The following is a 26,472-nucleotide window of genomic DNA, read 5'->3' as shown; positions in this document are numbered from 1 at the left end:
GTCCACCAAAACCAAGACCCATACCACACTCCATCCAACCCACGTCAAAGGAGACCAGCAAACATGAGCGCCGTCGAGCGCGCCTTGGTCGTCCTCCAAGACGCGATCCAAGACGAGCGCGACGAGCGAGCCTGCCCTCTCAAGTAAGTTTAGTGGCGCGGGTTGAATGACATGTGTGGCACCGATTGTCGTCCCAACCTGTCACTCATTCTTCCCACCTTGCCTCGTCCTCCTTCCCCACTCTCACCTCTCACCTTGCCTCTTCCTCCTTCCCCCCTCACACCAGCACCGACGACCTCAACGCCCGCCTAAACGCCTACAAGTGGGCGCAGGAACGTACCCCCCGCACCCCCGCGTCACCCATGCCCCGTTCCGCTTCTGGCCGCAGTCGGCACTCTGCACCGCCCCCAGCCCTCGCCTCACCCTTTCGCCATTCGGCCATGAGCGTACCACAAACACCCGCAACCCAGGCATCGGGCCTCCGGCGCGCCGAGACGCTCGGGCCCCACGACAGCATAAGCGTCGTCAACGTCCCTCGAGGCGGGACGGACAGGGACGGCGAGGATCGTCCCCGCTCAAGAGCAATCACTCCCCGTCCCCGCTCTCGATCCGTGTCGCGCGAGCGGCCCAACGACACCAGCGACACCGGGAGCTCATACACCAAGTTCGTGGAACGACCCCCAAGCCCCACTACCACGTCCTCCCCAGCCGGCGTCGAGACATACACCGACGAAGCTGACCACTCTCTGCACGCCCTCCAGTATCCGTACGTCTCCGCTCGACTTTGCTAATGACAGGTCGATGAAGGCTCATCGGGCTGCCCTAATCGCCGCCCAGAGGGAGAAGGAGGCCCGTGCTGACGAGGAGCAGGAAGACCGCCAAGCTGCCGCCGCCAAGGCTGAACAGGTCCGGGGAGCCCTGCGGCTCGCCGAGACCACTTCCCGTCTCAAGGAGGCCGAAGACGCCCTTCGGACCCTGCAGGCCAAACTCGTGGCTGAGAAGATCCGGACCGGAGAGGTGGAGAGGCGAGCGGCTGACACGGCGGCAAAGCGCGAGGCAGACAGGCGCGAGCTGGCCGTCGCGGTGTCTATTCTCCGCCGGGCGAAGGATGATAGTCGGCGGGGGGAAGAGGAGCGTCGGAGGCTGCTTCGCGCGTTTGAGGAAACAAAGGGCCGGTGAGTCCAAACTAGATGGAAGCTCACCCAGCCTCGTCAAGTACCACGCAGAGATAAGGGTGCGCGATGCCCGTAAGGTCGGACACGAGGAGGGCCGCACTGAAGCGTTCGCCGAAGCCGAGCGGTGGATGGGCCCACACCCGCCCCTGCCTGTTGGACAGCTGACTACCGCTCCCCCCGGAGACCTTACTACCGGGCCCGTTGCACAGCCTACCACCGCTCCCGCTGGACAGCCCACTACCGCTCCCAGAGGAGCCGTGAGCCAGCCGAACGACTTCTCGCTGTCTCCTCTCGGGGTGCGTGTGGACCGGCTGCCGAGTATGGGGTCGGCCGCGCAGCAGTTCCAGCAGCAGGTGCAAGCGATTCCGCAGGGACAGCAACAGCCCCAGCCACAGACTCAGACCCAGCGAGCCGCCCCTCCACAGGCTCAGCAACCACAGGCTAACAAGCAGCCTCAACAGCAGCGGCTCCAACAGCTGCAGCCCCAACAGCAGCGGCCCCGACAGTCGCAGCCCCAACCACAGCAGTTCACCCAGCCTCAGCAGTTCACCCAGCCCCAGCAGTTCACCCAGCCCCAGCAGACAGTCCAGCCCATGCCGCAACTGTCGGCGGCGACGTCCCAGCAACCCCCAGTCGTGCCCATGGTGACTCCGCTCCCAACGAGCTTGGGTGCGCAGGCAGCGCTCGGTAACTTGGCAACATCGGTGCCGCTCCATCTCGGCCCACAAGGGCCTCTGACTACGCAAGGCGCACCCACTCAACGGCGCATCCCAACCCAGCCATCGCACACGGGCCAGGCCATGGCTCCTCAGGTATACCCCGCTTTCGTCAACGTCCCAGCACCCAGCCTCCCTGCGTCAGTCCTCCAGCCTGTCCCCGTCCCAGTCCCTTCGCAACCGCAGCGCTCCCACCGCTCTGTGGCTTCATTGGACGGACGCGGCCCGCTATTCGACTCACGCATGAGCCAGTACTCGGGGATGCCCCGCGGGCAGGTGACCGAAAGCTTCATCGACCGCGTGCAGGGTACACCGGCCCAGCCTGTCACCCGCGCGCCGTCACACACATCCCGCGTGGCACCATCATTCATATCTCGCGCCGCACCCACAGTCCGTTCCAACCGCAGCGTTATGGGAGTTAACAAGCCTCTCCCCGAACTGCGGAACACTCGGGGTGTGAGTCAGCCTACAGATCTCGCAAGCGCTGCCGTGATGGGACATCAAGGTCCACACCGGGACAGCAAGTATCCAGCATGGGACGGACCGGACCCGAGCTTCGACAACCCCGAGGTGATGGCCATGAAGGCGTTCCAGGAGCGCGCGTCGCTTGTTGCCCGCAGCTACCGCGGTGGGAGCGACGACCTGGCGGCCGCGGCTGCTATGCCGCTCCCTTCGTACGTTGCTTAAAATGAGGAGCTGACCGCAGGTCCGAATCGGACTATTCGGCAGCCCAGTCCCGCCTTGCGCCCTCGCGGTTGGGCGACGTGATGAGGGCCGACCTTAGCCGGATTAGCGAGGAGCCGCCCACGCCTGCTCGCAGCGTCCGGGAAGCGGTACGTAGCGAATGGGTTGAGGGGGTGGGTTGGGCGGAGCGGCGTTTGCAAGCGTGAGAGGGGCTGGGGGAGCAGCGTTTGCAAGAATGCGGAGCAGCCGGGGGAGCCAAGGGAGGGACGAGGGACGGCAGAGGGATCTAAAACGGCCAAGACACCAACCAAGACGGCGGGTGGGAGATACCCATGATGTAGTTGCTAGACTCTGACGACAGGAACGGACGCCCGCCCGGTCCCCCCGGCCCATCCCCGCGCTGGGGATTAGCATCGGCGGCGCTGCTCCTGAGCTCTCGGACCCAATGTACCAGCGAGCGCCGTCGGTGAGCTCAGATTATTTCGCTAGCTGACCCCAGATCACGGTTCAACCGCCTGTACGCCGCACACATTACCGAACTGACGTCAGTCGAGCACAAGGACGCCCCTCGAATCGCGCAGACCTAGCGGGGCGCCCACGTGCACGCCCTCTCCTGGCCCGTCGCCAGTTCCACGGAACCGAGTCCCATCCCGCCCGCGTTCGTATCGCACAGCTGTTGAGGTGAGTCAGCGCGACTGCGCGGTATGAGTGTTTTGCCAGAGTCTCCATCACGATCTGTGGTATGATCAGCGTCTGGGCTATTCTCGTCCAGGCCGAGGCCCGGTCGCGAATTGAGAACCATGTCTCACCCGTGCCGAACTCGTGCCGGGCCTGAGATTTCGTAGCTTATCATATCTTGGACACTGTTTCTCTCACCGCATTCCCCACCTACTCTGTTCACACCACACCAGTCGCTTTCGGAGGAGGATGACCCGCGTCCTCGGTCGATTCTCAAGAACCGAGGGGAAACGCCGCTCATCGATCCATGTCGCGTTCCGCTACCACCAAGTCGGGCCAACACATATGCCCCAAGCGCCAGCACGGCCGGAGTAGCTCGGCGGGTACCACTCCCTCCCTCGGCCGGCACGCGATCTACGTGGAGGTAGAGCTCTGGCAGTCCAAGTTGGAAGACTTGGAACATGTAGATAAGGGATGAAAGGGGAGGTAATGCCGCTCACGTCCGACGGAATTTCCGATTGGAGAGGATGACGTTGATTTTCATTTTGTGTACGCGGGTAATGACAGCTTTGGACCAATACTAGTGTAGGGTTAGTTTCTCCTCGCGGTCGCGTCTCATTAAGCATTGACATTGGGTTAGTCACACTCAGGTGGCCAGCGAGACGCACGGACTGGCATCTAACACTACCAACGCCAGTGTGGAGAGGGAGATACTCCGCCCCGGAACCCTGGGCATTACTGACATTCGTAGATCTAGCCTTTGAATACTGGCATACCACTGTGAGTCAGCCACATGTGATGCGAAATGGTCTGCATGACACGCCTCGATGTTACAAGATGGCACTAGGGAGAACCCGGAGTAGGGAAACCCGGGATTGATCAGAGGTCAGCAAGTTTAGCTGATGTTGAGCGGGGTTTGTCTACTGTACCCTGATTATTCTGGGGTTAGAGTTTATGGGTCATGGCAAGGCTGAGTGGGCAGACGTCATTTTGAGTGAGTACGAGTAAAGGAGATTGACAATGGGGATACGCAGCCGTGCCACCTTGCTTTTCTATATTCACCACCACCACCCCTCAATTCAAAGTTCAATACACTGGCAACAACTGGGACTCTCAACCACTCAAACCATCCTGAACACAATTCTCCATCTTGCTCAAACCATCAAACACTCAAACAGTGACAACACCTACATAATTTACACAACTGCACAACTCTACACGACCAACTACCTTCTCTCGCACTCTCCACTTGTATTTAGCATTCCATCTCCCATTCCATCACACATAGCTCTCCACCACCCGGAACCACTTTTCGCAGCACAGCCCACCCGCGCAGCCTCTGACCTGACTGTCGACGAAATCACGGGGTCACCAGCGCCGACCCGTCGACACCCCGACACCACCCATGCCCCTCTTCCATCAAAAACGGCGGACCATGTCGGGCCAACATCCACCGCGTACCCCGAGCACGCCACACACACCTGGTACCCCGCCCATTGAGGTGACAGTCGAGTCGCTTGCACTGCACAAGCTGCGCACGCTGCTGCATCGCGGATCGAGGCTCAGCCTCAGAATCGAGAGCCAGCCGCAGAGCCGCCAGAGTCGGCAACCTACACCTGAAACACCTGAACCAAAGGCCCATGCCGAGCCACCTTCCCCCGCACACAAGGCGGATAGTGGGAGCGCTAGTATTACCCCGCTGAATGGGAGCGTATCACTCTCCGAGAATCCTACCGAAGCCATGAAACTTCTTTCCCAGGACGTCGTCGCTCCCATCGTCACCCCAGCGCCCGCACCACCAACCGCACCAGCACCTGTACCCGTCACCTCGGCCCCGGCCGCTCTCAACCTCGCCGCTAATCTCCACGCGGCCGCCACCCCCCCAACTGCCGCACCCGTCCCTCCCACCTTACCAGTGTCAACGTCACCCCGCCCACCATTGACCGTGGATACTGGCGCCTCACCGGAGGCATCGGCATTCCATACACCCCATACTTCGGTCCCTCCCTCCCCAGAAACACACTTTGCAACGACCTTGGAGAACTCGGCCATCACGGAAACCCGCGACGCCCGCCTCGGCAGCGATCCCTTTGCCATCGCTCGCAGGCGGGGATCAGCAGTCTCGGCAATCTCGGCATGCAGTGTAGGCTCGCCGCACCGCATGCCACCCGTCCTGCACGCTCCGCCGATGCCGATGCCCATCGCGCACCTGCCATCGCTCAACACCGGCAGCATGTCCCCTGGCTGGGGCACGCTTGCACTCCAATCCCCCGCTCTCTCTAGAACCAACTCGCGGGCGTCGGGCAGCTTCCCGTTCCCCACGCCCGTGGCCCAGTCTCGCAACAACAGCAAGGACCTCACGGACGCTGAGGTGCGCCGCGCGACAAAATCAATGGTGCGTTAGTGTTTCAGAGACGTGCTAACTCCAGCCTGTCATTCTTCGTGTCCCAAGTCGCCAGCCACAAGAACCAGAAGAGGAAGAAGACGACGAAGACGACGAGGGCGAGTCGGCAGATGGACATGTCGGCGCGACTCCCAGGGCCCACCCCGCGTCCCCGCCCCATTCAGCCTACATTCACAAGGGCCTTGGGCATCTCGCCATGGACCCCGTAACTGAGGAGTCGCGTTCGGGAACGCCACAGCCTGGCTCGAGGACAGCCTCGTCGGTCGGCTTAGCTGCATTGCAACGCGAGCAGAGTTCACCCTCAGTCTCAGACGACACGCCCAGCTCTCTCGGCGTGGCGTCAGTGCCCTGGCCTAGTGCCAATGCTCCCGAGGCCGACGAGGTTGGAGACGACTCGAGTGTGGAAGAGAGCTTTGACTCGGTGTCGATCGACGACAATGCGTCGGGGTCACTTGCGCAGACGTCGATTGCCACGCCGTCCCCCACAACTCCGTCGCCAGGATCAAGGCGGCCGTCGCTGTACTCGCAGCTCTCACAGTCGATGATGAACCTGTCCACCCCGCGGACTCAGCTCACAGCGGCTCCGGCGGTCGATTCGCCCGATGAGCTAGAGACCGTCCACGAGGTACAGGCAACCGCGCCTGATCTCGATCACGACTATGTGCGCCCACCACCGCTGAAGCGCCGCTTGTCTGCTGGTGACGCGGACCCAGCCCCTCCCATGTACGAGTCGGTGCACCTGAACCACAACGCGCCAGTCGTCGACCCCCGCGAGGAGGAGGGCCATGAACGCCTCCCGCCCTACTGGTGCGGCGTACACATTGAAGGCACGCTGTCGCGCAAGATGGAGTTTATCCAGCCAGGTGTCCAGGCGCGCGACCGCGCTTGGAAGAAGCACTATTTTGTGCTGCACGGCACCGCGCTGTTCGTGTACAAGTTTGACCCAACGAAGGTACCGTTACGAATGGGTGAGCCATACCTCACAGCGGACGAGAACGAGTCGTACTGTTATCTTCACGTACACCTCGCTCCCGATCACCACCGCGCGTCGCTACCTTCCCAAAACCCCGTGCAGGCGATCAAGCAAGCCCGTCGGGCGACCGTGGGACAGGAAGCCGCCCCGAGAATCAACGCGTTCGCGACGGCGCTGTCGAACGCGCGCAGGGGCACAGTTGGGAGCAGAACTCCGACACGTTACGACCAGGGCCCGGAGAGCAAGGACCGGACGCTTTTCGAGCCGCCTCGACGCCAGAGTGGCGGGGCAGACTCGGTAGCGAGTTCGACGGCCTCAGCCCCCATCGCGAGCCACATGCCCTTTGCTCACAACGTGCTCGTGCACGTGTACAGCATGCAGGGTGCGGAATCGGGCCTGGCTGCGGACTACAAGAAACGTCTGCACTGCGTCCGCCTCCGTGTCCAAGGACAGCAGTTCATGCTCCAGACGGACACGGCGCGGCAATGCGTCCAGTGGATCGAGGCGTTCCAGGCCGCCGCCAACGTCGCGCTGGACCTCGACACCCGCCCCATGCCCATACAACAGACGCTTCCCCGCCGGCGGAGGCGCAGGCGCCCACAGCCAGAGGTGGACCCCAACGCCGTGCCGACGAGCGATAACGCCAACGCGGCGTTTGCAGACTCACCGGAAGGTAACCTCGCGGCGGTGGTTGCGGCCGAGCACGCCGAGCACGAGCGCGATCGCATGGTGGCCGAGGACCAGGCGGCTGCGGGCGGCAGGTCTGCCGTTTAGAAGTATCCTAGGATTTAGGACTAGCATAGAATTTCTCATATCATAGCATCTTGTAATGTAAATTAGTGTACCGCATGCGGTGGGGGTGGCATAGTTGCTGGCGGGAATGGCCTGATGACTTGGGACCGCAACTGCACTTGTGCCACACAACTCGGCTGGTCAATGTCACGTGCGCGAGGCGTCCACAACAATCCAACTGTCACCCAACCGAGGAATTGATCCCGCCGTTCGTTAGCCCTCAACCAACTCTGAACCGACGCGACTTGCTCTCATCTATCCACCCATCTATCCACCCACCCACCCACCCACCACCATGCAAGACTCTGACGACCATCCACCAGCAGAACGGAGCGAGGACGGCGCAGAGGTCGATGGTGAGTACCCTCCTCTGAACCCGTGTGTCGCCGTGGGACCTTGACATGGACGTGCGAGCGTGCACTCGCACCTACCCTCTCACTCTGGTTCCTATCTTCCGCTTTCTTCCACAATCCCTCGCGACCTCCTCGTCTCATCCACCCCCCTTCCCCCCCACCCCGAAATGCCTACTCACTCGCCAGCGCCGGTCAAGAAGAAGCGCATCATAAAGTCGCGCCAGTCGCTCGCCGAGAAGGAGGTTGGCACGACCATGTTCCCCATTGCGCGCGTCAAGCGCATCATAAAGTCGGACAAGGACCTCGACATGATGAGCGCCGAAGCGACGTTTCTGATCTCGGTCGCGACCGTGAGTGCAGCTCCAGACTGCTCCGAGAACTGACAGCAGGAATACTTTGTCAAGCACTTTATGGAGGAGGGCTACACAAAGGCGCGCCTCGAGAAGCGCCGCATCATCAGCTACAAGGACATGGCCAACGTCGTCTCGCGCACCGAGGAGTTTGACTTTTTGAAAGGTGGGTCTTCCTCGAGGCAATGATGAAACTTCAATATCGTCAGAATCGCCCAGATGGCCCCTCCGGGGCCGAGGACGTGAAATCTTCTCCCTGAGCCGCTCTTCTTGTCTCTCAGAGCACGCTGACACCGAGACGTGATCCCTCTCCCGGTAACAATGTCCGAGGCGCTTGAGCGGCGCAAGGCCAAGCTCGTGGCGGACGAGAGCGCGATGATGCACGAAGACGACCAGCCGCGCGACCCGTCCGAGCCAGCTGGCGTTATCGGCGACAGCCTCGACCTGTCGAACGCGCCCGAGGACCTGCCTCCACTGGCGCTCAGCACCAACCCGCTCTTCCCAAACGCGATTGTCAAGCGCCCACCTAATACCCATGCGCGCTCCGCCGTGTCCCAGCCATCCAAGCCCGCACAGCCCCCTCCTCCCCCTGCACCGCCGCGCGTACACACCGGCAAGAACGCGCCTACGACGCCCCACGCGCTCGCGACCCGCAGCTCACGCCGAAGTATGAACGCCGCGGCGGCCGAGCCCATGCAGATCGACTAGATGTATGATAGTGTATTAGCAATGCAGCATGTATATTAGTCTGGCACTGGGTGGTGGTGTCGAGCGTTGTGCTCCATCGACAATGCCAACATGGCCTTGCAGTGTCCACCGGAGACACAGGAGAGGCAGCCGTCCCCAACACAAGATAGGTCGGCGATCTCACGAGGACACAGGGCGTGCTGGAGAGGAGCGCCGCCAACCTCGGCTCATCGATGACGCTGGTCACTGCAAGTTTGCGCTTTACGCACCTAGCCCACCCACCAATTCCTCACAACACCACGAGACTGGACGAGCGTGAAAGGCGATTACGTCGACCAGTGACAAACATTTGCGTCCATAATCTATCGCTTTTCTCCCTAGGGCACAAAGCATGGGTATAGCTACAACAGGAATACAACTAGGCGGTAACACTAGCCGGCGCCAGCATGGGTGCCACAACCGCTGGCCCGGGCTTGCTCTGGCTCCCCAGCCTCTGTGGAGTAATACTACTTGGTGCGGGCCGTGGGCGCGCTGCCAAAGCCTTGGTCAGAAGATCGCCCATACTGATCTGTTCGTAAGTAGTAGTCCGCCACGGGCTCGAAATAGGCCGCGGCGCCGGAGCGAGTTTAACGCGATCGCCAGCCCGCGCAGCAGCGCGAATAAGCTCGTCCATCTCGCGCCGGCCGTCCTCGTCCGCCCGCAGTCCCTCTTCGTCCGGCACGACGCGCTTCTTCTTGACCACCTTTGGGACGACTTTGGCTTCGCGTTTCGGGGCGGGTTCCTTGAAGTTTGGGTTGTGGGCGCGCTGCCATTCCAGGAATAGCTCGTCGTAGAGACGGGTACGGCCTTGGACTGCGCGTTTGGCGCCGACGGTATGCGTCTTGCATGTCAAGGAACGGGAGCACGGGAGACCCTTGTCGTTGATTACACCGCATTGGCGGTCGTAGTCGAGCGGGTTGTTGGCTGCTGTCAGCGGGGGGAGAAGAGAAGAGAAGAGAGAGTGGAGCTCCAAAAAGATCCGGACGGTCGCCTGGGTATCGCAGTTGGGCGCAGAGACGCCCGCCCCACTACCACCGAGCCCAATACCACCACTACCGCCGAGCCCAATGTAATGGCTGGTGGCGTGGGTCACCAGTCCGCCTCCAAGGCGACGCGAAACACCGTCACAAGCGCCATGTCATAGATCCGTGGGCGCCGAGTCACCCGCCACGCTCGCTCCAATCTCAGACCTCCAGAGCTAGAGCCACACCGCGCACAGTGGCCTCTCCGACCAAAGGCTTGGCGTGCCTGCGCGCTCCATCTGCCACTCACCCCGTGCCCTGCGCCGCTCTGCCGCCTGCGCCTTCTCGGCCTCCTTGGCAGCGCGCTTCTTGAGCCGCTCGCGCTCCTTGAGCAGTTTCTTGATCTCGCTCTTCTTGAGACCCTTGTATGCGGCGGGGTCCATCTCATCGTCGTCAAGCGACATCTCGAGCACTCGCGCCTTCTTCTTGGTCGGCGAGTCAGGGGTATCTGACACTGTACAGTTAGGAGTTAGGTTTGTTGGGTGGAGACGTACCCTCTGACGCCCGCCGTTTCTTGCCTTCGACCTTCTTGTCCACTTTGGCCTTCTTGGCATTCAGCGGCGTGCCATCCAGCACATGAGAGCAGATACCTGGTGTCAGCAGTCGTACATTACTAGGTTAGGGTACGGCGTTGCTGTGCGATGGATGTGGATCACATCACACCCCTACCCCCCACACAAACGAGCTACCGCCACCCATCCCACTCCTCCAACTCACGCATGTGTTCTCCCGCGGCCCACTCGAGCACAGTCCGCGCGCACCGGGTACACCGTACGACGCCGCGGCCCGGCTCTTCGCCGAGTGGCTGTGCGCCGTACATGTGCATATCGCGTTCGGTGAGGAACGCTCCTGGTGGATGCGGAAACTTGTTACTTGTCGCAGGTCCATCGTCGTCCGGCGGAGGCGCCACGCTAAAGCTGAACGGCGCGCGCGACGACTCCCGCGCCTTGAGACGGAGCATGGGTGGCGGTCGATGAAGAAGTGGAGGTTCCCAAAAGGCAAGCAATAAGGAGAGGGGAGCGCACTGCGAATATGCGCTAGGAGCTAGGAGCTAGGAGCCAGGAGAAGGTAGGAGCTAAAGAGAACCAAGTTGTTGGAGTGGCGAATGGATGTGGGTGCCACTGATCTGGATGAGAGAGTCAACGCCGAGCGGACATGGCGGGCGGGGGGCGGGCCGGTTGCATGGTTGGGAGCCAGAACGGCGATCACACCTCATTTCGTATCACATCATGATGAGTATCTGGCGGTTTAGCCGGTACGGACCATTGTAGTCAACTAGTGATGGCATCAGAACAACAATAGAAGTGTTCAAGATGACAAGATGGAGCGGTTCATCGACATTATTGCATCGAGTTATGGCTTATGGATTATGGCTTATGGATTATGGCTTGTTGGGTACCTTGAGACCTTGAGGGGTAGTGGTCGAGAATCAACAAGTCTCAATCTCGCAATCAACCTTGGAGGGACGGCGGAATCAAATTGGCGCCTGCCTTCCAGACCTCTGTGCCTGGACTGGATGGATTGCGCGCCGCGTTTGCCACGTGAAGGATGACTTTGAAAGAGTAGAGGATTGTAAGAATCCGGTTGGGATGAACAACTCGGCTTCCCATGGGCCCTGGAGGATCCTTAACCCCTTGGTAGCTCCCTACTCTCGAGTACAATACACGCACCCCCCCCTTGACCCCGACTCCCACCTTCCCCTCTTCCTCCTTGATCTCTCTTCCTCTCTTCTTCACACACACGCATCTCTCTCATCTTTATAACTCTCCTTGAATCCCTCACACAACCCAAAGTCACCATGTACACCGCCCTCCTCGCTGGCCTCACCCTCATCACCGGCGCTGCCGGTAAGTTTGTTTGTCTAGCCCCGCCTCGCCTCGCCCACACGCGCCACCTTCCCCGCCCTCCCCGGCGTCCTCCCACTAACACGCAGCCGAGATTGCCATCCTCTACCCCTACGCCGGTGCGACCTGGTACATGAACGACACGGTCCCCTACAACTGGACGCTCACCCAGCCCGCCACCGACCCCAAGGAGTTCAGAGTCCTTCTCTCGGGCGGCGGCATGGCCGGCCCCCAGCAGCTCGCTCAGGAGGGTACGTCTCCATTCAGAGGTAGCTGATTCAGTCTCCTCGGCCAACACGCAGGACGCCGTTCTCCTTCCTCAGCTCAACCCTGGCGATGGTTACTCTATCTCATTTGTCAACACCACCAACGAGGCCCAGGTCTACGCAAAGTCGAACGCCTTTAAGATTGAGCAGGGCATCGCGCCCACCACCCTCTCGAGCGCCAGCGCGTCCGCGACTACGGCCACCAACGCCATTCCCAACGTCTCGGTCGCCCCCACGTAAGTTGACCTGTTGGCCTGTGCTTATGTGCAGCTCGAGCAGCGCCAACCCCTTCGCTTCGACCTCGGCCAAGCCTAACGGCGCTGCCCAGATGGCTGCCCCCGTCGTTGCGGCCGGTGCCATCGCTGCCGCTATCATCGCTGCCATCTAAAAGCAGGCGACATGCCCATTCGGGTCAACGGACAATCTCTTTTCCTTTCTAGTCTAGCATAGTGACCCCTTTTAATGTGCGCCATTGCACGCATCGTCTGTTCAGGAGATATGCATTGTGGCAGCGGTGTTTGGGTGCTGTGTGCTGTGTGCAGGGAGCTGATGTTCTGCTGGCGTGTGGCTAGCTGGTGAGCTGGCGAAGGTTACAAGACGTCTGAGATGTTGGCACGAGCACAAATTGTGGCGAACGTGCCTTGGGCACGGATGTATGAGATCTTCGGGTGGCCGCTTGGAGACGTGTTTGAAGGAGCGGACGACCGAGGTGCAACAGAAGAGGCACTGTGGTGGGCGTGGCAGCTTCCCGACAACCAGTTTCAGTGGTTCTTCCGTTGGCAGGGCGCGTCAGAAGCGCCGTCTTCAGTCTTCTTGTGGACATGGCGATGGCGAGCTGGCGTGTGTCGCTTCTTTGACTCTTGCGCTGCGCGACATCACTTGGCCAATCGGCCGTACGCTGACGTCTACTACCACCGAGCCGATCGGGCATTGTCGCGGCAGTCTTGAGGGCATGACGACGGGCTACGCGGCATCCAGTTCTGCGTCGACCGAGGGCAGGGTGTGCTCAGCGGTGCGGCCGCTCCGTTGCCGACGACCCCGTCCTGAGCACATCCTCCTAAAAGAAAAGCAACCGCATCCAATCTGACACAAGCAGAACAGCGCACCCATCTTTGACACTGAGAGCAGACACTGAGGAGAGAACAGCGCACCCATCTTTGACACTGAGAGAGAACAGCGCACCCAACCCCAACCCCAACCCCAACACCCTCTATCTGATATTGTCGCATCTCCGCAGCGCCTCGGCCCGCGAACATGCGTTTTATGAGCATGAATCCATCTCTCGTACAAGCAGCGTCCCCTAACACTTCCGCTTAAGCGGCGTGCTTCTGCTTGCGGGTCTGGAGCTTCTTGAGGTAGAAGTCGAGCTCCTTGCCCTCAAGGATGTAGCCGTCGGCGCGGCCCGACTGACCGGGACGCGAGGTGATGACGGCGAGGAGACGACCAGCACGGAACTGCTGGGCGAGGTGCGAGTCGAGCTTGGCGTCCTTCTTGCGCTCGGCAAGGATGCGCTGGACGTGGTTCGACTTCTTGGTCTCGTCCTCGACAGGGGCGGCGCTCTTGGCGACAACGGCAGGCTGGGCGTAGTGAGACTCGTACCACTGGCGGAAGGGGGTGGCGTCAATCTCCACAACGGCCGACTTGACCAGGGTCTGGGTACGGAGGAGCTCGTTGTTGGTCGTGTTGTAACGCTATTTCGTTAGAGTCATTCAAAATTTAAGAAAAGAGTGAAACGTACAACAGCAATGAGACGCGTCTTGCGCGTGATGGCCTCGGAGCCCCAAGCAAAGTTGCCCGAGTCCAGACGGATGGCGCGGTACTTCATGTTACCGCCACGGGTGCGAACACTGTGGATGCGCTTGGTGGTGTGGAGCTTGGTCATGGCCGACTGGCGGCCGAGCTCGAACTTGCGCTTCTTGCGGCTGGTCGGTTAGCGTGTGCGACAACAGTGTCGGGTGTGCAGATTTCTCCTCTCCTCTCCCGTCTGTCCTCCCCATGCTCCATCCTCATCACAACTCAAATCTGCACACCCCGGCTCCTTGCTCGGCCAAGCGACTCACTAGTGGGCGCGGCGAGCGCCTGACGCACTGCGCTTGTGGCGGGAGTCACGAGAGATACCCATTTCTGGCGTTAGGAACTAAAACTTGAAATGGATGCCAAGAGCCACCCCAGAACCAAGACCAGAACCAGGACGAGGACAGCTACGTGGACAGGACTAGCGCAGACACAGCAAACGCAGCTGGATCAACAGCGCAAGTCGTATCGAAGGTGGATGGAGTCGCAGATTTGTCGATGGGGAGGGGGGTGTCCGCAGCGAAACTGCTCGTCGATGCTGCGCGCTCTGTCCTCTCGTGTCCTGTCCCGTCGCTGTCGTTGCCGCTGGTCGCTGGTCGCTGGTCGTTGATGGCTGAGGTGCTCGGCGTGAGGACTCACTGAGTTGTCGGACAAGAAACAGAAGGACCCACGCCGCTCTAGTCGTCAGCTGCCAGTCGGAGGCAGAGTTCCAGGTCCAACTCACTGGACCCTGAGACCCAAGTCGTCGGTGTTAAGACATGTCATCCCGATTCCCTTCGTCTCCAACATTTTCACGATTTCAACGGTATCAAACAGATCAAAATCGATCAATCCACGCCATTGTTTTTTGTGCCTGCCATTGAATCTTGGATGAAGTCAGAATCGCTATTACGGCCCAGTCGGCCACTTGGACCGATTGTAAGTCACCCAACGCCAGGAGACCAAGACCAAGCTTAATTACCTCGCAGAAACACCCCACACCACTAAACCAACCGAACACCTACTCCCAACTCCTACTCCCAACACCAAACACCACAATGGCAGCCAGCTTCAAGGACACGTTCATCGAGACGGCCATCAACACCGGCGTCCTCCTCTTCGGCGAGTTCACCCTCAAGTCTGGCCGGTGAGCTCCCTTCCCTCTCAGCCCTCTGACAGTAGCAAGTCGCCGTACTTCTTCAACGCCGGCCTCCTGTACGACGGCCAGCTCCTCTCCGCCACTGCCGACGCGTTTGCTTCTACCCTCCAAACCAACGTCGCCGACTTTGACGTCCTCTTCGGCCCAGCATACAAGGGCATCCCGCTCGCTGCGGTCACCTGCGTAGCCCTGGCCAACAAGGGCATCAACAAGGCATACTGCTACAACCGCAAGGAGAAGAAGGACCACGGCGAGGGCGGTACTCTTGTCGGTGCTCCTATGGCCGGCAAGAAGGTCGTCATTATCGACGACGTCATGACTGCCGGCACGGCGATTCGCGAGGCTATTGCCATCCTCCGCGAACAGCCTGGCGCCCAGCTCGTCGGCATTGTGCAGCTTGTGGACAGGCGCGAGCGGGGCAAGGGCGACTCGTCGACGGCGCAGGAGGTCGCTAAGGAATTCGGCGTGCCCGTCCTCCCGATCATTAGCATCAATGACATTATCGCCTACCTCAAGACTCGCGGAGGTTACGAGGACCAGGTCAAGGCTATCGAGGCGTACCGTGCCCAGTACGGTGTCGCCGCGTAGAGCTAGTTGTAATCGGTGTAGGAGGGGAGATGGGATATATGCCATGTGGGGTCGGGCGTCTTGGGCGTCTTGGGTTGCAGCACCATCATGTATAATATTCAATGCATTGCATGTTTTGTGTATGTCGTCGGTGTCGAGGTCCTATCGTTCTATCCCCTCCCTTACGCGCCCGCGCTACGACATGGCGAGATACTGAGCTTGGTGAAAGAGGTGAGCCGCTTTCGGAGACGACTAACCCGAGGTGCATGGCGTATGGTGGGAAATCCGGTGGGGGAGCGCCTGGACGAAGTTGAGCCGTATGAGCGCTTGTGGACATGTGGCGGTCTGGCCCTCCTCGTTGGCGTCGAGCGGCGATGGGGATCAGGTCTGGGCGGCAGTAAGGCGTGGGCGACATTGAAGCGTGGGCGACAGCGACAGTGTAGGAATATCATCCCCGGGATCAGGTCTGGTCGGGGACCATCGTGCGGCTGTTAGCTGTCGTCGACGGATCTCACGCTGCGATAACGCCGGTGCTGCTGTCGGACCGGAACGTGACACTCGCTGCTCACTGCGTCTGCAGGCATGGTTGGTGGATCAAGTGTGTAAGGATATTAGTGACAGTGATGAATGAGCCTGGAGGGGCCAACGTGAGGACAGCTTGGTTGTTGGCTACGCCCCCTCGCTCCGAACTCAGTCCTAAACCTGCACAAATACTTATGCTGACCTACTTCTTTCCCTTCTTCCAGCACTCAGCCACAAGCGCGCGCGAAGTCCCAACCACCGCCTCGACCAGGTCGCGCACGTCGTTCCCACGGACCTGCATGCCATACTGTGCGCTAATGAGACCTGAAATGAGCTCCGGCTTTATACTACTCACTCGCAACAGTCGACAGCGAGCCGGGACGGAGCCACTCAAACGACGCGATCTCGAACACGCGAGCGGCTTCCGATATGGGGACATCCGTAATTGCACTCCCCCCAACGGAGGCGAGGTGGGCGCGGTGAGGGCCCCACCACGCGGCCAGGGCGGTCGCGTCCTTGCCCGCCTGGGAGCGGGGGAGGGTCTTGAGGGTTGCATTGACCATCAAGTACATCGCCTGCAGGATGCGGACCACATTCGCATTCGTGGAGGAAGAGGATAGACACTCCACGCCATGGGTTTCGAGCGTGGGCCCCGCAGCTGTCTATCAGTCTAGCTGCGGAGATACGTACTTAGGACCGCCTGGAGAGCAGCGGTTTGGTCAAAGATTATGAGCAGGACCGCACCCGTGCCTCCACGCTGGTCACCCACGAGGTGATGGATCTCGGTGGCCGCCGTGTCGAGATGCATTTCAAGGGCGGGCGGTAAAGCTTGCGTCACCGGCACGGACGAGCGAGCCATGGGCATGACGGGGCGGCGCACGGCAGGCGACTGGAATCGCGTGCTGTCCGACATGTTTGAAATGGCTGGTGACGCAGAGGTACGCGCTGTGCGGCCGCCCACACTGGCTTGACGAAAGGCGGCGCGGATGCGCTCATCCCCGTCAGCAACATGACCCTTGCGATTCTCCGTGCCCTCGAGCTGAGGAGTGGTCGGTTTGATGTCGACGGTAGGGGGGCTCGTACGCGCGCGAGACTGACGTCAACGATGTCATATTTTGGTCTCACCCCGCGCGGGCCGACAACGAGGGCCATTCTCGTGGCCTTAACATTATCGCCGGGGCGAGGGTTCGCGCTGGAACGACGCGGAGCGCGAGACGCAGAGGTTGAAGCTGGGGAGCGAGAGCGGGGAGCGCCCTGTTGTCAGCTGAGGTGACATCAGCTTGGGGCGTTAGAGACGGACGCTTGTTAGCTGCAGGCGGTGCTGTTTATTAATGTAAATGTAATGAGTGGGCTGCTTACCTTGTCGTTGACCATGTTAACGAGGGAGACTGAGGCTGAACCAGTGAGAGTGAGTGAGTAATCTGATGAGAAAGATACGAGCAGAGGAAGAATGGAGCAGAGTGCGGTGAGTCCCAGCGGGGAAAGGAGCGTGAGACCGTCGGCGTACGCCCGCTGTTCGCCCCGATGCTCCTCGTCCCGGCACACAGCGCCCGCGAGAGGAATGTGAGTCGTGAGGGATGTGTGAATAGCCGAGATAAATAGACTTGACAAGTAAAGAGTCAGTGGTAAATCTGTGGGCCCACGCCGATACAAGTCGTCGTTGTCGTCTACGGAGAGAAGACCAGGTGAAACTCCCAGAAGCCAGAAGGGAGTTTGAAGTACATACCTAAAACCTCTTGGTTTAAACACAGCCAAAGTGGAGGTGGAGGCCACGTGAGATGAATATTTGCCACCGTCGATCCAAAAGTTGGCCGAGATGACTGGGAGAATTCGAGCCAAGTGACAGCCAACTTGCACCTACAACCCCTCCGACTCCTTCCATCGCGAGCTCATCCTCGACACACCTTGGACTTTGGCAAGGCCCGGCTCGCCATGAAGTCCAACTTTACCTTCCAGAACCTCTGCGGTACAGTGTACCGGCAAGGCAACGTCGCGTTCACACCCGACGGCAACAGTGTGCTTTCGCCAGTGGGTAACCGCGTGAGCGTGTTCGACCTCGTCAAGTGAGCTTTATGTGAAGCAGCCCGCTGACACCAGTAACAAGAGCCGCACACTGCCGTTCGAGAACAGCAAGAATGTCGCGGCGATCGCCCTCTCCCCTGACGGGCAGGTGCTCATTTCCATCGACGAGGGTGAGCTTTCATGACCGAACAGAGCTGACGCCAGATGGGCGCGCACTCCTCGTACACTTCCGCAAGGGTACGGTGCTGCACCACATGAACTTCCGCAAGCCGGTTGCAGCCGTTGCGTTCTCCCCCAACGGCAAGTACTTTGCCCTCACGCATGGCAACCACATCCAGGTGTGGAACACTCCGACGCACCTCGCTCGCGAATTCGCCCCCTTTGTCCTGCACCGCGAGTATACAGGACACCAGGATGACGTGCTCTCCATCACATGGAGCCGGACGAGCAAGTACTTCATTACCACCAGCCGTGACATGACTGCGCGGCTGTATACGACTGATCCGCTTGACGGGTTCAAGCCCAAGGTGTTTGGCGGGCACCGCGACGCGGTGGTCGGCGCATGGTTCTCAGACGACGAGAAGACGATCTACACTGTCTCGAGGGATGGAGCCGTGTTCACCTGGGCGGCAAAGAAGACGATTGCCGATGATGACAGCGACATCGAGATGGACATCCTCGACCTGCCCTCGACCTCGGCCAGCGCTGAGAAGGCGGCCGAGTTCGTCGCAGCCTACACGCGATGGGGTGTGGCTGCGCGCCACTTCTTCAACCAGGCCGGCACAAAGGTCGCGACGGCGACGTTCCACCCCCAAACGTCGCTCCTCGTGGTCGGGTTCAGCAGCGGCGTGTTTGGGCTGTGGGAGATGCCGGACTTTACGCCGGTACACACGCTCAGCATCTCGAACGAGAAGATCAGCAGTGTCGCCGTGTCTCCCAGTGGCGAGTGGCTCGCTTTCGGCGCAGCCAAGCTCGGCCAGCTGCTCGTGTGGGAGTGGCAGAGCGAGAGCTATGTCCTCAAGCAGCAGGGGCACTACTACGACATGAACACGCTGAGCTTCAGCCAGGACGGCCAGACAATCGCGACCGGAGGCGAGGACGGCAAGGTCAAGCTCTGGAACGCTGCCTCCGGCTTCTGCTTTGTCACCTTCCCGGAGCACAGCGCGTCCATCAGCGCAGTCGAGTTCACCAAGCAGGGTCAGGTGCTGTTCAGTGCCTCGCTTGACGGCACTGTGCGCGCATTTGACCTCGTGCGCTACCGCAACTTCCGAACGTTTACATCCCCGACTCCAGTGCAGTTCTGCTCGCTCGCGGTCGACCCGTCTGGCGAAGTCGTTGCGGCTGGGTCGCTGGACTCGTACGAGATCTACCTCTGGAGCGTGCAGACTGGTAAGCTCCTGGACATTCTGAGCGGACACTCTGCGCCCGTGAGCGGGCTGAGTTTCTCGCCTGCCGGCGACCGCGTGGCGAGCTGCTCGTGGGACCGCAGCGTGCGCATCTGGGGCGTGTATGGCCGCGACCGCGCGTCGGAACCCATCACCGTCTCCTCAGAGGCCACATCGCTCGCCTACTCGCCCGACGGCAAGGAGCTGTGTGTGAGCACGCTTGATGGGCAGTTGTGTTTCGTCGACGTCGAGAGCTCGGAGATCAAGAGCGTAATCGAGGGCCGTCGCGACATCAGCGGCGGCCGTAAGGCCGACGACGCTCTCACGGCCGCGAACAACGCCGCTTCGCAGTACTTCAACTCTGTTGCGTGGACCGCCGACGGGCGTTGTGTCCTCGCGGGCGGAGCGAGCAAGTACGTCGTCCTGTACGACCGCACCGACGGGGTCATGGTGAAGAAATTCACCGTGTCCGACAACTTGAGCTTGGACGGGACGCAGGAGCTGCTCGACAGCCGTAAAATGACTGAGGCGGGTAACCTGGATGCTCTGGACGACGCCGCTGCCGACGAGGAGGACCTCGCCGACCGTCTGGCAGCGGATGCAACGCTGCCTGGAGCACAGCGCGGCGATTTGAGCAAGCGCCGGACGCGGCGGGACGCTCGTACCAACTGTGTGCGATTCTCGTCGACTGGCCGGAGCTGGGCCGCTGCCTCGACTGAAGGTCTCCTAATTTTCAGCCTGGACGAAGGGGCGGCCTTTGACCCCGTCGACTTGGCTCTCGACCTGACCCCAGAGAGTGTCCTTTCCACTCTGGAAAACGGAGACCACCTCCTCGCCCTGGTCATGGCGCTGCGACTGAACGAGAAACCCCTCCTTCAGCGTGTATTCGAGGCGATCCCGCCAGCCGACGTACGCCTCGTTTCTCGCCAACTTCCCACGACACACGCATTGCAGATGGTCCGCTTTGTCGCTGAACACGCCGAGTCGTCGCCCCACGTCGAGTTCGACCTCGTCTGGGCCGCAGCACTGCTTACCTCGCATGGACGGCTTATGCGCGAACGCAAGGGCGAGTTTGCTCCTGTGCTCCGTGGCCTATTCCGGGCACTGCAGGATTGGGAGAGCAGCGTCGCCAAGATGTGCGACGATAATGCGTTTGCGCTCAAGTACATCATCTCGCAGAACCGTAAGGCTGAGGTGGAGGCCGAGGCCGAGGCGGGTAATCCTGCGATGGAGAATGGGACGCTGCTTTACTAGTGATCATAGATATGCATGGGTTAGTCTACGAGGGGGTACAGGTGATGAATGGGGAGTGGGGCAGTCGATCTGATACCTGGTGGCTTGGTGGGGATCAACTCTCGATCATCAAGGCACGACCCCTACGTGCGCCACCACGGCCGAAAACTCTTTACTCTGTTTGATTCTATGACAATTTACCATTCTGACAGCATCGAAAGCAAACATTCAGTCAAGAGTCAAATACGTCATAGAAAAGAAACACAAGACCACATCTACCTGGCTTGTCTAATGACGAGCATGACGGGGATGACGGGGAACAACGGGTTACATACCCATGATGATACATGCTCTTCATGGTCCTAAGGACTGGGCACGGATCGCGTACCGCAAAGGGTCCAAGCTCTTCCCGAACAACCTTAGCATGACGTGAGGACCCCAACCAATGGGCCCAATCCCCCTCGGATGCCCCATGCCCCACCCACTGACGTCAACATCTCACCATCATATACATTCAACTAGTCCATCGTCTTTCCTCACACCATCACAATCACAATGGGATTCTTCAGCAGCACCCCAGAGGAGAAGGAGGAGAAGCTCTTGCACAAAGGTAAACCAGTCCCACTGCTACCGCTGACTTTAGAACAGAAGAACGACGAAAAGGCCGTCAAACAAGCTCTCAAAGACCTGGAGAGAGCGCACAAAGCCCACCGCAAGGCGGAGAAGGCGGAACACGATGCCAACGAGGACCATCAGAAGGCCATTCGCCGGGAGGAGAAGCTCGCCGCCGAACTCATCAAGTTGCAGAACGAGCATGAGAGCTCTGTCAAGGCCAAAGATACGTTGGCCAAGGAAGTCATTGCCAAGCAGGACGAACTTGTCCGCCTAGGAGGAGAAGTTACGCGTGCCCAGACCATACTGGAGGAGACACAGGGCAGAGCGCGCGAGAATACCGAGCGGCGGGAGAAAAAGCTTGCCCAGCTTGCCGGGGCTGGTGCGGTGGCAGGCGCCGGTGTGGCGACGGCTGCGGCTGCGGCGGGCTCGAAACCCGCCTCGCCAGCCGGCACCTCGCCTTCTCCCTTGTCGGCCTCTAGCGAGGACAAGGCAGCGCTTGCTGCCCCCGCTGTCGCCGCCGGTACTGCTGGTGCAGTTGCACCAAACCTCCCCTCGCGCCCGATCGACACCAACGTACCAAACGCGGCCGCGATGCCCTCGGCGGCGTCACAGAGCCCGAGCGGACAGTTTGCCGCACCACCTCGACACCCAGTTGCTGACGCGGCAGCACCGCACATGACCTCGCCCACGTCGCCACAGGCGCCACCCCAGCTCCCACCCAGACAAGGCACGACTGACACGTTCGCGACGGCGCAGACTGGGGCGAGTGCGACTAGCGTCACTGCGCCCCAACTCCCCAATTCCGTGGTCCCGCAGCAGGTGGAGCAGGTGCCGCAGGTGCCGCAGGTGCCGCAGATGGAGGCGCTAAGCCTCTCCGATGCGCCAGCACAGGCGCATCCCATCAGCCTCAACCCGAACGTGCCCGGTCAGTGGCCGTAGTCTGGCTCTTTGGGCTGTGATCGTTTAATCGTTAATGAGTCGTGATTGCCAGTGATGATGCATCAGTGTCTGTCTGACGAGGCTGGCCTCGAACTCCATGATGTCAAACCCATCCAAGTGTCTGCAGTCTGGACCCAGGTGGGTAAGCAAGTGATGTCACATTCCATGAATAACTACCGACAGCTGGTTAACTTCGTCATCAACTCTAATCAGCCACCTCCTCAATTCTATCCAATCTATCCCTTGGCCTGCCTGCCATGACAACAACCCAGATCCACTGGGCCAACGACGAGCCTTACCTCACCGTTCCCTCACATCCGCACATAACCATCACGCCGTACAAGGACAACCCCGCAGACCTCGCGGCCCTCGTCAGTCCCCCCATTCTCCATTCCCACTGACGCCCAGGTCCGCATAGCAAACGACCCGCGCGTAGGCAAGTGGTCCTTCGGCCGTCCGTACCCCTTTTCCCTCGCCGATGCGAGGAAGCGCGTAGACGACAACGTCACTCAGGCCGAGGCCGTGGCAGAGCTCCGTGCTGGGAGGAAGGTGGGCGTCAATCCCTTCACGGTGGTGCGGTGGGACGGGGCTTATGTCGGCGACTTGGTCTTGTTTAAGAAGGAGGAGTGGGAAGTCGCGTACGCCCTCGACCCCGAGGTCCACGGACGTGGTGTCGGGACTGCAGTGATTCGGACCGTATTGGAATGGGCTGTTGCCGAGTTGGGTGTGCGGAGCGTTGAAGCGGTGAGTTGCCCATGGAGTGGCTGATGAAGACGGCGCAGACTGCCAACCCTGCAAGCACACGGATGCTGGAGAAACTCGACTTTGAGCGCGTCGAGGTCAAGATGCTCGCGTGGCCGGAACATAATGGGGGCGGTGAGCGCGAGGTGGCTGTGTACCGAAAACAACTTGCTGCACCGCAGTGAGGCCTTTTGTGTGCGCACACGAAGCAATTAAAGCCTGTCAATCATTCTCCGATCATGCATCGCGCGCAGGGTATAGGTATGCCGGGTATGGATGCTGTGAGCGTCGTGTACGCTATCTATTTCCACTATTCCCGCTACTCCTCGACCACCTCATAGTCGATCCCAATGTACTCCCCGCACCCTGGACACCCGACAACATCGACGCCTGCCTCGAGCTCATCGACGGTCACGTCATAAGACTGTCCGCATCGGCACTCGAGAGTGAAGTGCTCAGGTTCTTCGGCGCTCGGGTGCGCCGTAAATGCCTCAAGAGAGACGTGCTCTCGTATCCGCGGCCCTGAGGGCGGCGCGGCTGTGCGCTGCGCGTCAAAGTCGGCGCGGCGCGCGGGATCCGAGAGGACCGCACGTGCCTCGTTCACGAGGCGGATGTCGGTTTGTGCTGGCGCAGAACGCGCCTTGTCAGGGTGCGACTTGTGTCAGCTCCACGTCGGCTCCGAAGACTCACAGCCAGCACGAGGCGGCGCCAGGCAAGCGTGATCTCGTCGTTGGGGGCCGTAGGTCGGACACCCAAGACAGCATAATAGTCTGTTTGAGCCATCCTAGTTTTGGCGCGATGTTGTGTCGCGATGTGCCGCGGTTATATATCAAAGGATGACGGGAAACATTCAGGTGGTGGGTGCTGAGGAATCTGTGGTTGGGTGAGGTTGGGTGGCAAATTGTTGGTCTAAGTAACCCTCCCATTTAAAGTTTGCATTGTGCTGGATGAATCAAACAATCCTGCGTCAAGCTGGACTCTGAATCTCTGATCCTCTCCGCTCTCTCTCCGCATCATCACTCTTGCCCCGCACACAAACAAAACTCATCCCCACCTCCCATCCACTAGATATCCTCAAAACAACGACTACGAGCCGTACAAACGCCCCACGCGTCGTCATATCGCTCACTGCGCCCACCACTCCTTCTTGTCCCTGTTTGAACTGTAAGTTGATATTGCCCGATCACCCTCGCCACCCAACTCACCTAAAGCCTCCCATCCCCTGTAGTCACCGTCACCGTCACCTATCAAGCTATTAACATTCTTATCGCGCCTTACCCCACAATCGTCTAGCAAGATGACCGACGCTGCCGACCCCGCCGCCCCTGCGCCCAAGACCCACACGACCAAGCGCACCAAGACCCGCGTTCGCCGCAAGGCCCGCCGCCGTGACGGTGCTGACTCTGAGGACGACGACGGCAGCGCGTCCGATGCCTCGTCTAAGCCTGCTGCGCAGGCCAAGGGCAAGACCAAGGCCAAGCCCCTGTTCCCCGACATGAACTCGACGACGCCCGCTGCGTGGGCCGACATGACGGACAAGGGCGACGAGATCACGTTTGACGAGTTTGCCCGCAGCGATGCCGCGCGCCGTGGCACTGCGGTACTCGGTCGCGGTCGCGGTCGCGGCGGCAAGGTAGTGCGCGAGCCTCGCGAGATGACCGACGAGCAGAAGAAGTTGGAGGAGGACAAGGCAGCCGCGCGCCGCGACAAGCTCAAGGCTAAACGCAAGGCCAAGAAGGAGGCGGAGAAGGCAGGCAAGGCGGTTACAAAGGCGACTGTCGCGGCTTCTACTCCTCCCCCTGTTGCTGCCCTCGCAGCTGCCGACGATGTCGATTCGTCGCTCGCTGCCTCGACATCTGCGATCAAGCTCGACGACCCTCCCGCCCAGTCGTCCACGTCGTCTGGCCCCTCTGCTCCCACCGCTGCTCCCGCCGATGGCGCACCTCGCCCTGGTGTCCCTCGCACCAACCGCAACGCATACACGCAGCGCGTGGCTGAGGACCCCAAATTCACTCCCCGCGTTGGCAACTTCTGGATGCACGACCAGCGCCACTACGATGCCGGTAGCGTCGGCGAGGGCAGCTTCTCCGGCCTCCGCGGAATGTCCGACTTTTGGCGTGGACGCGGTAGGATGCGCGGCATGCCCCGTGGTGGCTTCCGCGGCGCGCCTCCTCCTCGAGGCCGTGGGCGTGGGCGCGGGTTCGCCTTCGTCCCCCCTGCGCGCCAGATGTCCCCCGCCCCTTCCCCTTCTTCCGCATCCACGTCCGCCTCAGGCCCTGGCCCCGCGCCCTCTGGCGAGGCATCTGTGCCTCCCTCTGCCTCTGCCTCTCCCTCTGCGTCAACATCCAACACGGGTCGCCGCATGGCCGAGATGGACAGGCTGGAGATGGAGCTTGCGCAGAAGGCTCGTAACAACCGCTCGGGAGCCAGCGAGGGCAAGTGGGGCCACGAGGGCTTTGAGGAGTTCGCCGCCCACGACCACCCCTCGCGCCACAACCAAATGATTCGTGGTCGCGGTCGCGGTCGCGGCCGTGGGCGGGGTGACTTCATTCGCGGCGGCCCTCCGCTCCGTCCCATGCCTCCCGGAGTTGCGCATCTCCCCACCCCCGAGGCGTCCCCCGACCGCTCGTCGTCCAGGATCGAGCCCAAGAACGAGGCGCCGACGACCACCCAGCCGACATCCGAGACGCTCCTCGAGGATTCGGGTGCGGTCAAGGTCAAGATACCCGGCGCGGCTCAACACGTCGATGTCGACCGCCCGCCTAGCCAGCCTATCGAGGTCCCGGAGCAGCCCAAGAACCCCTTCCCCCCGCCCTTTATCCCCTCCAACCCGTCCCCTGTTCCGTACGTGGCGAGCGACAGCGGCTCCATGAGCAGCGGGTACATCCCCGCGGGCCCCATGATGCCGATGCACACGGGCGAGTTCTACCCGAATGCCGCCCCGCCCTTCCGCCCTCCCGGAGCCTTCTACCCCCCGTACCGCCCGCAGAGCTTCACGCCTGAGCCGCGCTTTGTGCCGGGTCACCAGCCGCGTGGGTCGTTCTCCGGGCCTGCGCCCTTCTATGCAGGCGCACCCGCGCACGCGCGTCCTGGTTCCCCGCTCAACCCCTACCAAGCGCCGTATGGTCAGGCGGCGTACTTTGTTCCTCCGCGCCTGGCACAGAAGGTGTCGATCCGTTCGCCGAGAGGCAGTGTCGACGATATCAAGGCTGCGGTCGCCGAGCCCGAGGCGACTGGCACACCCGAGTTCACGGCCGCGCAGCCCTTCTACCCGCAGTATAACCCATACGCCAACGGTGAGGGCTACTACCCCACCTACTGGCCTGGGTACGAGGGCGCCGAGTATGGGTACGCTGAATACCCTGGCCAAGGCTATTAGAAACGGCGTCAGCCACCATAAACAAGTATAGTGTGTAGAATATGTGCATATGCATACGAATGCAAGGGCTGTGGTGAGCTGCAAGTGATGAGTTGCGAGATACCTGAAACGCGGCGGGATCAAAAGTTGAGTGTTGGGTGGCGACCCTGGAACG

At 60.8% G+C, this 26,472-nt stretch overlaps 13 protein-coding genes across 13 annotated transcripts; 9 read left to right on the top strand and 4 right to left on the bottom strand.

Moving 5' to 3' along the window:
* Positions 1–63: 63 nt before the first annotated feature.
* Positions 64–3,628, top strand: CcaverHIS019_0307010 (uncharacterized protein; the record flags this gene model as incomplete). Its single annotated transcript, XM_060599176.1, has 8 exons — positions 64–143; positions 287–766; positions 798–1,175; positions 1,207–2,565; positions 2,598–2,724; positions 2,937–3,041; positions 3,075–3,256; positions 3,487–3,628. The coding sequence occupies 8 exons, from the start codon at positions 64–66 to the stop codon at positions 3,626–3,628; spliced, it is 2,853 nt and encodes a 950-aa protein (XP_060455896.1).
* Positions 3,629–4,658: 1,030 nt separating this feature from the next.
* CcaverHIS019_0307000 (uncharacterized protein) lies at positions 4,659–7,404 on the top strand (the record flags this gene model as incomplete). Its single annotated transcript, XM_060599175.1, has 2 exons — positions 4,659–5,648; positions 5,683–7,404. The coding sequence occupies 2 exons, from the start codon at positions 4,659–4,661 to the stop codon at positions 7,402–7,404; spliced, it is 2,712 nt and encodes a 903-aa protein (XP_060455895.1).
* Positions 7,405–7,717: 313 nt separating this feature from the next.
* CcaverHIS019_0306990 (uncharacterized protein) lies at positions 7,718–8,833 on the top strand (the record flags this gene model as incomplete). The annotated part of the gene is made up of 4 exons (XM_060599174.1): positions 7,718–7,778; positions 7,962–8,125; positions 8,165–8,291; positions 8,424–8,833. 4 exons carry the CDS (start codon positions 7,718–7,720, stop codon positions 8,831–8,833), a joined length of 762 nt encoding a protein of 253 aa, XP_060455894.1.
* Positions 8,834–9,230: 397 nt separating this feature from the next.
* sgf73 (uncharacterized protein) lies at positions 9,231–10,834 on the bottom strand (the record flags this gene model as incomplete). The annotated part of the gene is made up of 4 exons (XM_060599173.1): positions 9,231–9,775; positions 10,124–10,327; positions 10,368–10,463; positions 10,591–10,834. The coding sequence occupies 4 exons, from the start codon at positions 10,832–10,834 to the stop codon at positions 9,231–9,233; spliced, it is 1,089 nt and encodes a 362-aa protein (XP_060455893.1).
* Positions 10,835–11,671: 837 nt separating this feature from the next.
* On the top strand, positions 11,672–12,371 carry CcaverHIS019_0306970 (uncharacterized protein; the record flags this gene model as incomplete). Its single annotated transcript, XM_060599172.1, has 5 exons — positions 11,672–11,720; positions 11,807–11,846; positions 11,890–11,968; positions 12,020–12,219; positions 12,263–12,371. 5 exons carry the CDS (start codon positions 11,672–11,674, stop codon positions 12,369–12,371), a joined length of 477 nt encoding a protein of 158 aa, XP_060455892.1.
* A 925-nt stretch (positions 12,372–13,296) lies between these two features.
* On the bottom strand, positions 13,297–14,542 carry RPS8A (uncharacterized protein; the record flags this gene model as incomplete). The annotated part of the gene is made up of 5 exons (XM_060599171.1): positions 13,297–13,674; positions 13,722–13,905; positions 14,044–14,107; positions 14,417–14,454; positions 14,502–14,542. 5 exons carry the CDS (start codon positions 14,540–14,542, stop codon positions 13,297–13,299), a joined length of 705 nt encoding a protein of 234 aa, XP_060455891.1.
* Positions 14,543–14,647: 105 nt separating this feature from the next.
* On the top strand, positions 14,648–15,503 carry URA5 (uncharacterized protein; the record flags this gene model as incomplete). Its single annotated transcript, XM_060599170.1, has 3 exons — positions 14,648–14,695; positions 14,746–14,903; positions 14,939–15,503. The coding sequence occupies 3 exons, from the start codon at positions 14,648–14,650 to the stop codon at positions 15,501–15,503; spliced, it is 771 nt and encodes a 256-aa protein (XP_060455890.1).
* A 703-nt stretch (positions 15,504–16,206) lies between these two features.
* On the bottom strand, positions 16,207–17,378 carry CcaverHIS019_0306940 (uncharacterized protein; the record flags this gene model as incomplete). Its single annotated transcript, XM_060599169.1, has 4 exons — positions 16,207–16,328; positions 16,360–16,662; positions 16,695–17,097; positions 17,364–17,378. 4 exons carry the CDS (start codon positions 17,376–17,378, stop codon positions 16,207–16,209), a joined length of 843 nt encoding a protein of 280 aa, XP_060455889.1.
* A 558-nt stretch (positions 17,379–17,936) lies between these two features.
* On the top strand, positions 17,937–20,665 carry PWP2 (uncharacterized protein; the record flags this gene model as incomplete). Its single annotated transcript, XM_060599168.1, has 3 exons — positions 17,937–18,067; positions 18,102–18,196; positions 18,231–20,665. The coding sequence occupies 3 exons, from the start codon at positions 17,937–17,939 to the stop codon at positions 20,663–20,665; spliced, it is 2,661 nt and encodes an 886-aa protein (XP_060455888.1).
* Positions 20,666–21,199: 534 nt separating this feature from the next.
* Positions 21,200–22,198, top strand: CcaverHIS019_0306920 (uncharacterized protein; the record flags this gene model as incomplete). The annotated part of the gene is made up of 2 exons (XM_060599166.1): positions 21,200–21,254; positions 21,288–22,198. 2 exons carry the CDS (start codon positions 21,200–21,202, stop codon positions 22,196–22,198), a joined length of 966 nt encoding a protein of 321 aa, XP_060455887.1.
* Positions 22,199–22,455: 257 nt separating this feature from the next.
* Positions 22,456–23,124, top strand: CcaverHIS019_0306910 (uncharacterized protein; the record flags this gene model as incomplete). Its single annotated transcript, XM_060599165.1, has 3 exons — positions 22,456–22,569; positions 22,607–22,942; positions 22,981–23,124. 3 exons carry the CDS (start codon positions 22,456–22,458, stop codon positions 23,122–23,124), a joined length of 594 nt encoding a protein of 197 aa, XP_060455886.1.
* Positions 23,125–23,258: 134 nt separating this feature from the next.
* On the bottom strand, positions 23,259–23,722 carry CcaverHIS019_0306900 (uncharacterized protein; the record flags this gene model as incomplete). The annotated part of the gene is made up of 2 exons (XM_060599164.1): positions 23,259–23,594; positions 23,630–23,722. 2 exons carry the CDS (start codon positions 23,720–23,722, stop codon positions 23,259–23,261), a joined length of 429 nt encoding a protein of 142 aa, XP_060455885.1.
* Positions 23,723–24,236: 514 nt separating this feature from the next.
* On the top strand, positions 24,237–26,318 carry CcaverHIS019_0306890 (uncharacterized protein; the record flags this gene model as incomplete). Its single annotated transcript, XM_060599163.1, has 1 exon — positions 24,237–26,318. The coding sequence occupies one exon, from the start codon at positions 24,237–24,239 to the stop codon at positions 26,316–26,318; it is 2,082 nt and encodes a 693-aa protein (XP_060455884.1).
* Between the last annotated feature and the right edge of the window lie 154 nt (positions 26,319–26,472).

This window comes from Cutaneotrichosporon cavernicola, assembly GCF_030864355.1.
Source record: "Cutaneotrichosporon cavernicola HIS019 DNA, chromosome: 3".
NCBI lineage: Eukaryota > Fungi > Basidiomycota > Tremellomycetes > Trichosporonales > Trichosporonaceae > Cutaneotrichosporon > Cutaneotrichosporon cavernicola.
Note: the sequence above shows the minus strand (reverse complement) of the source record. Positions and strands in the feature narration are given on the sequence as shown.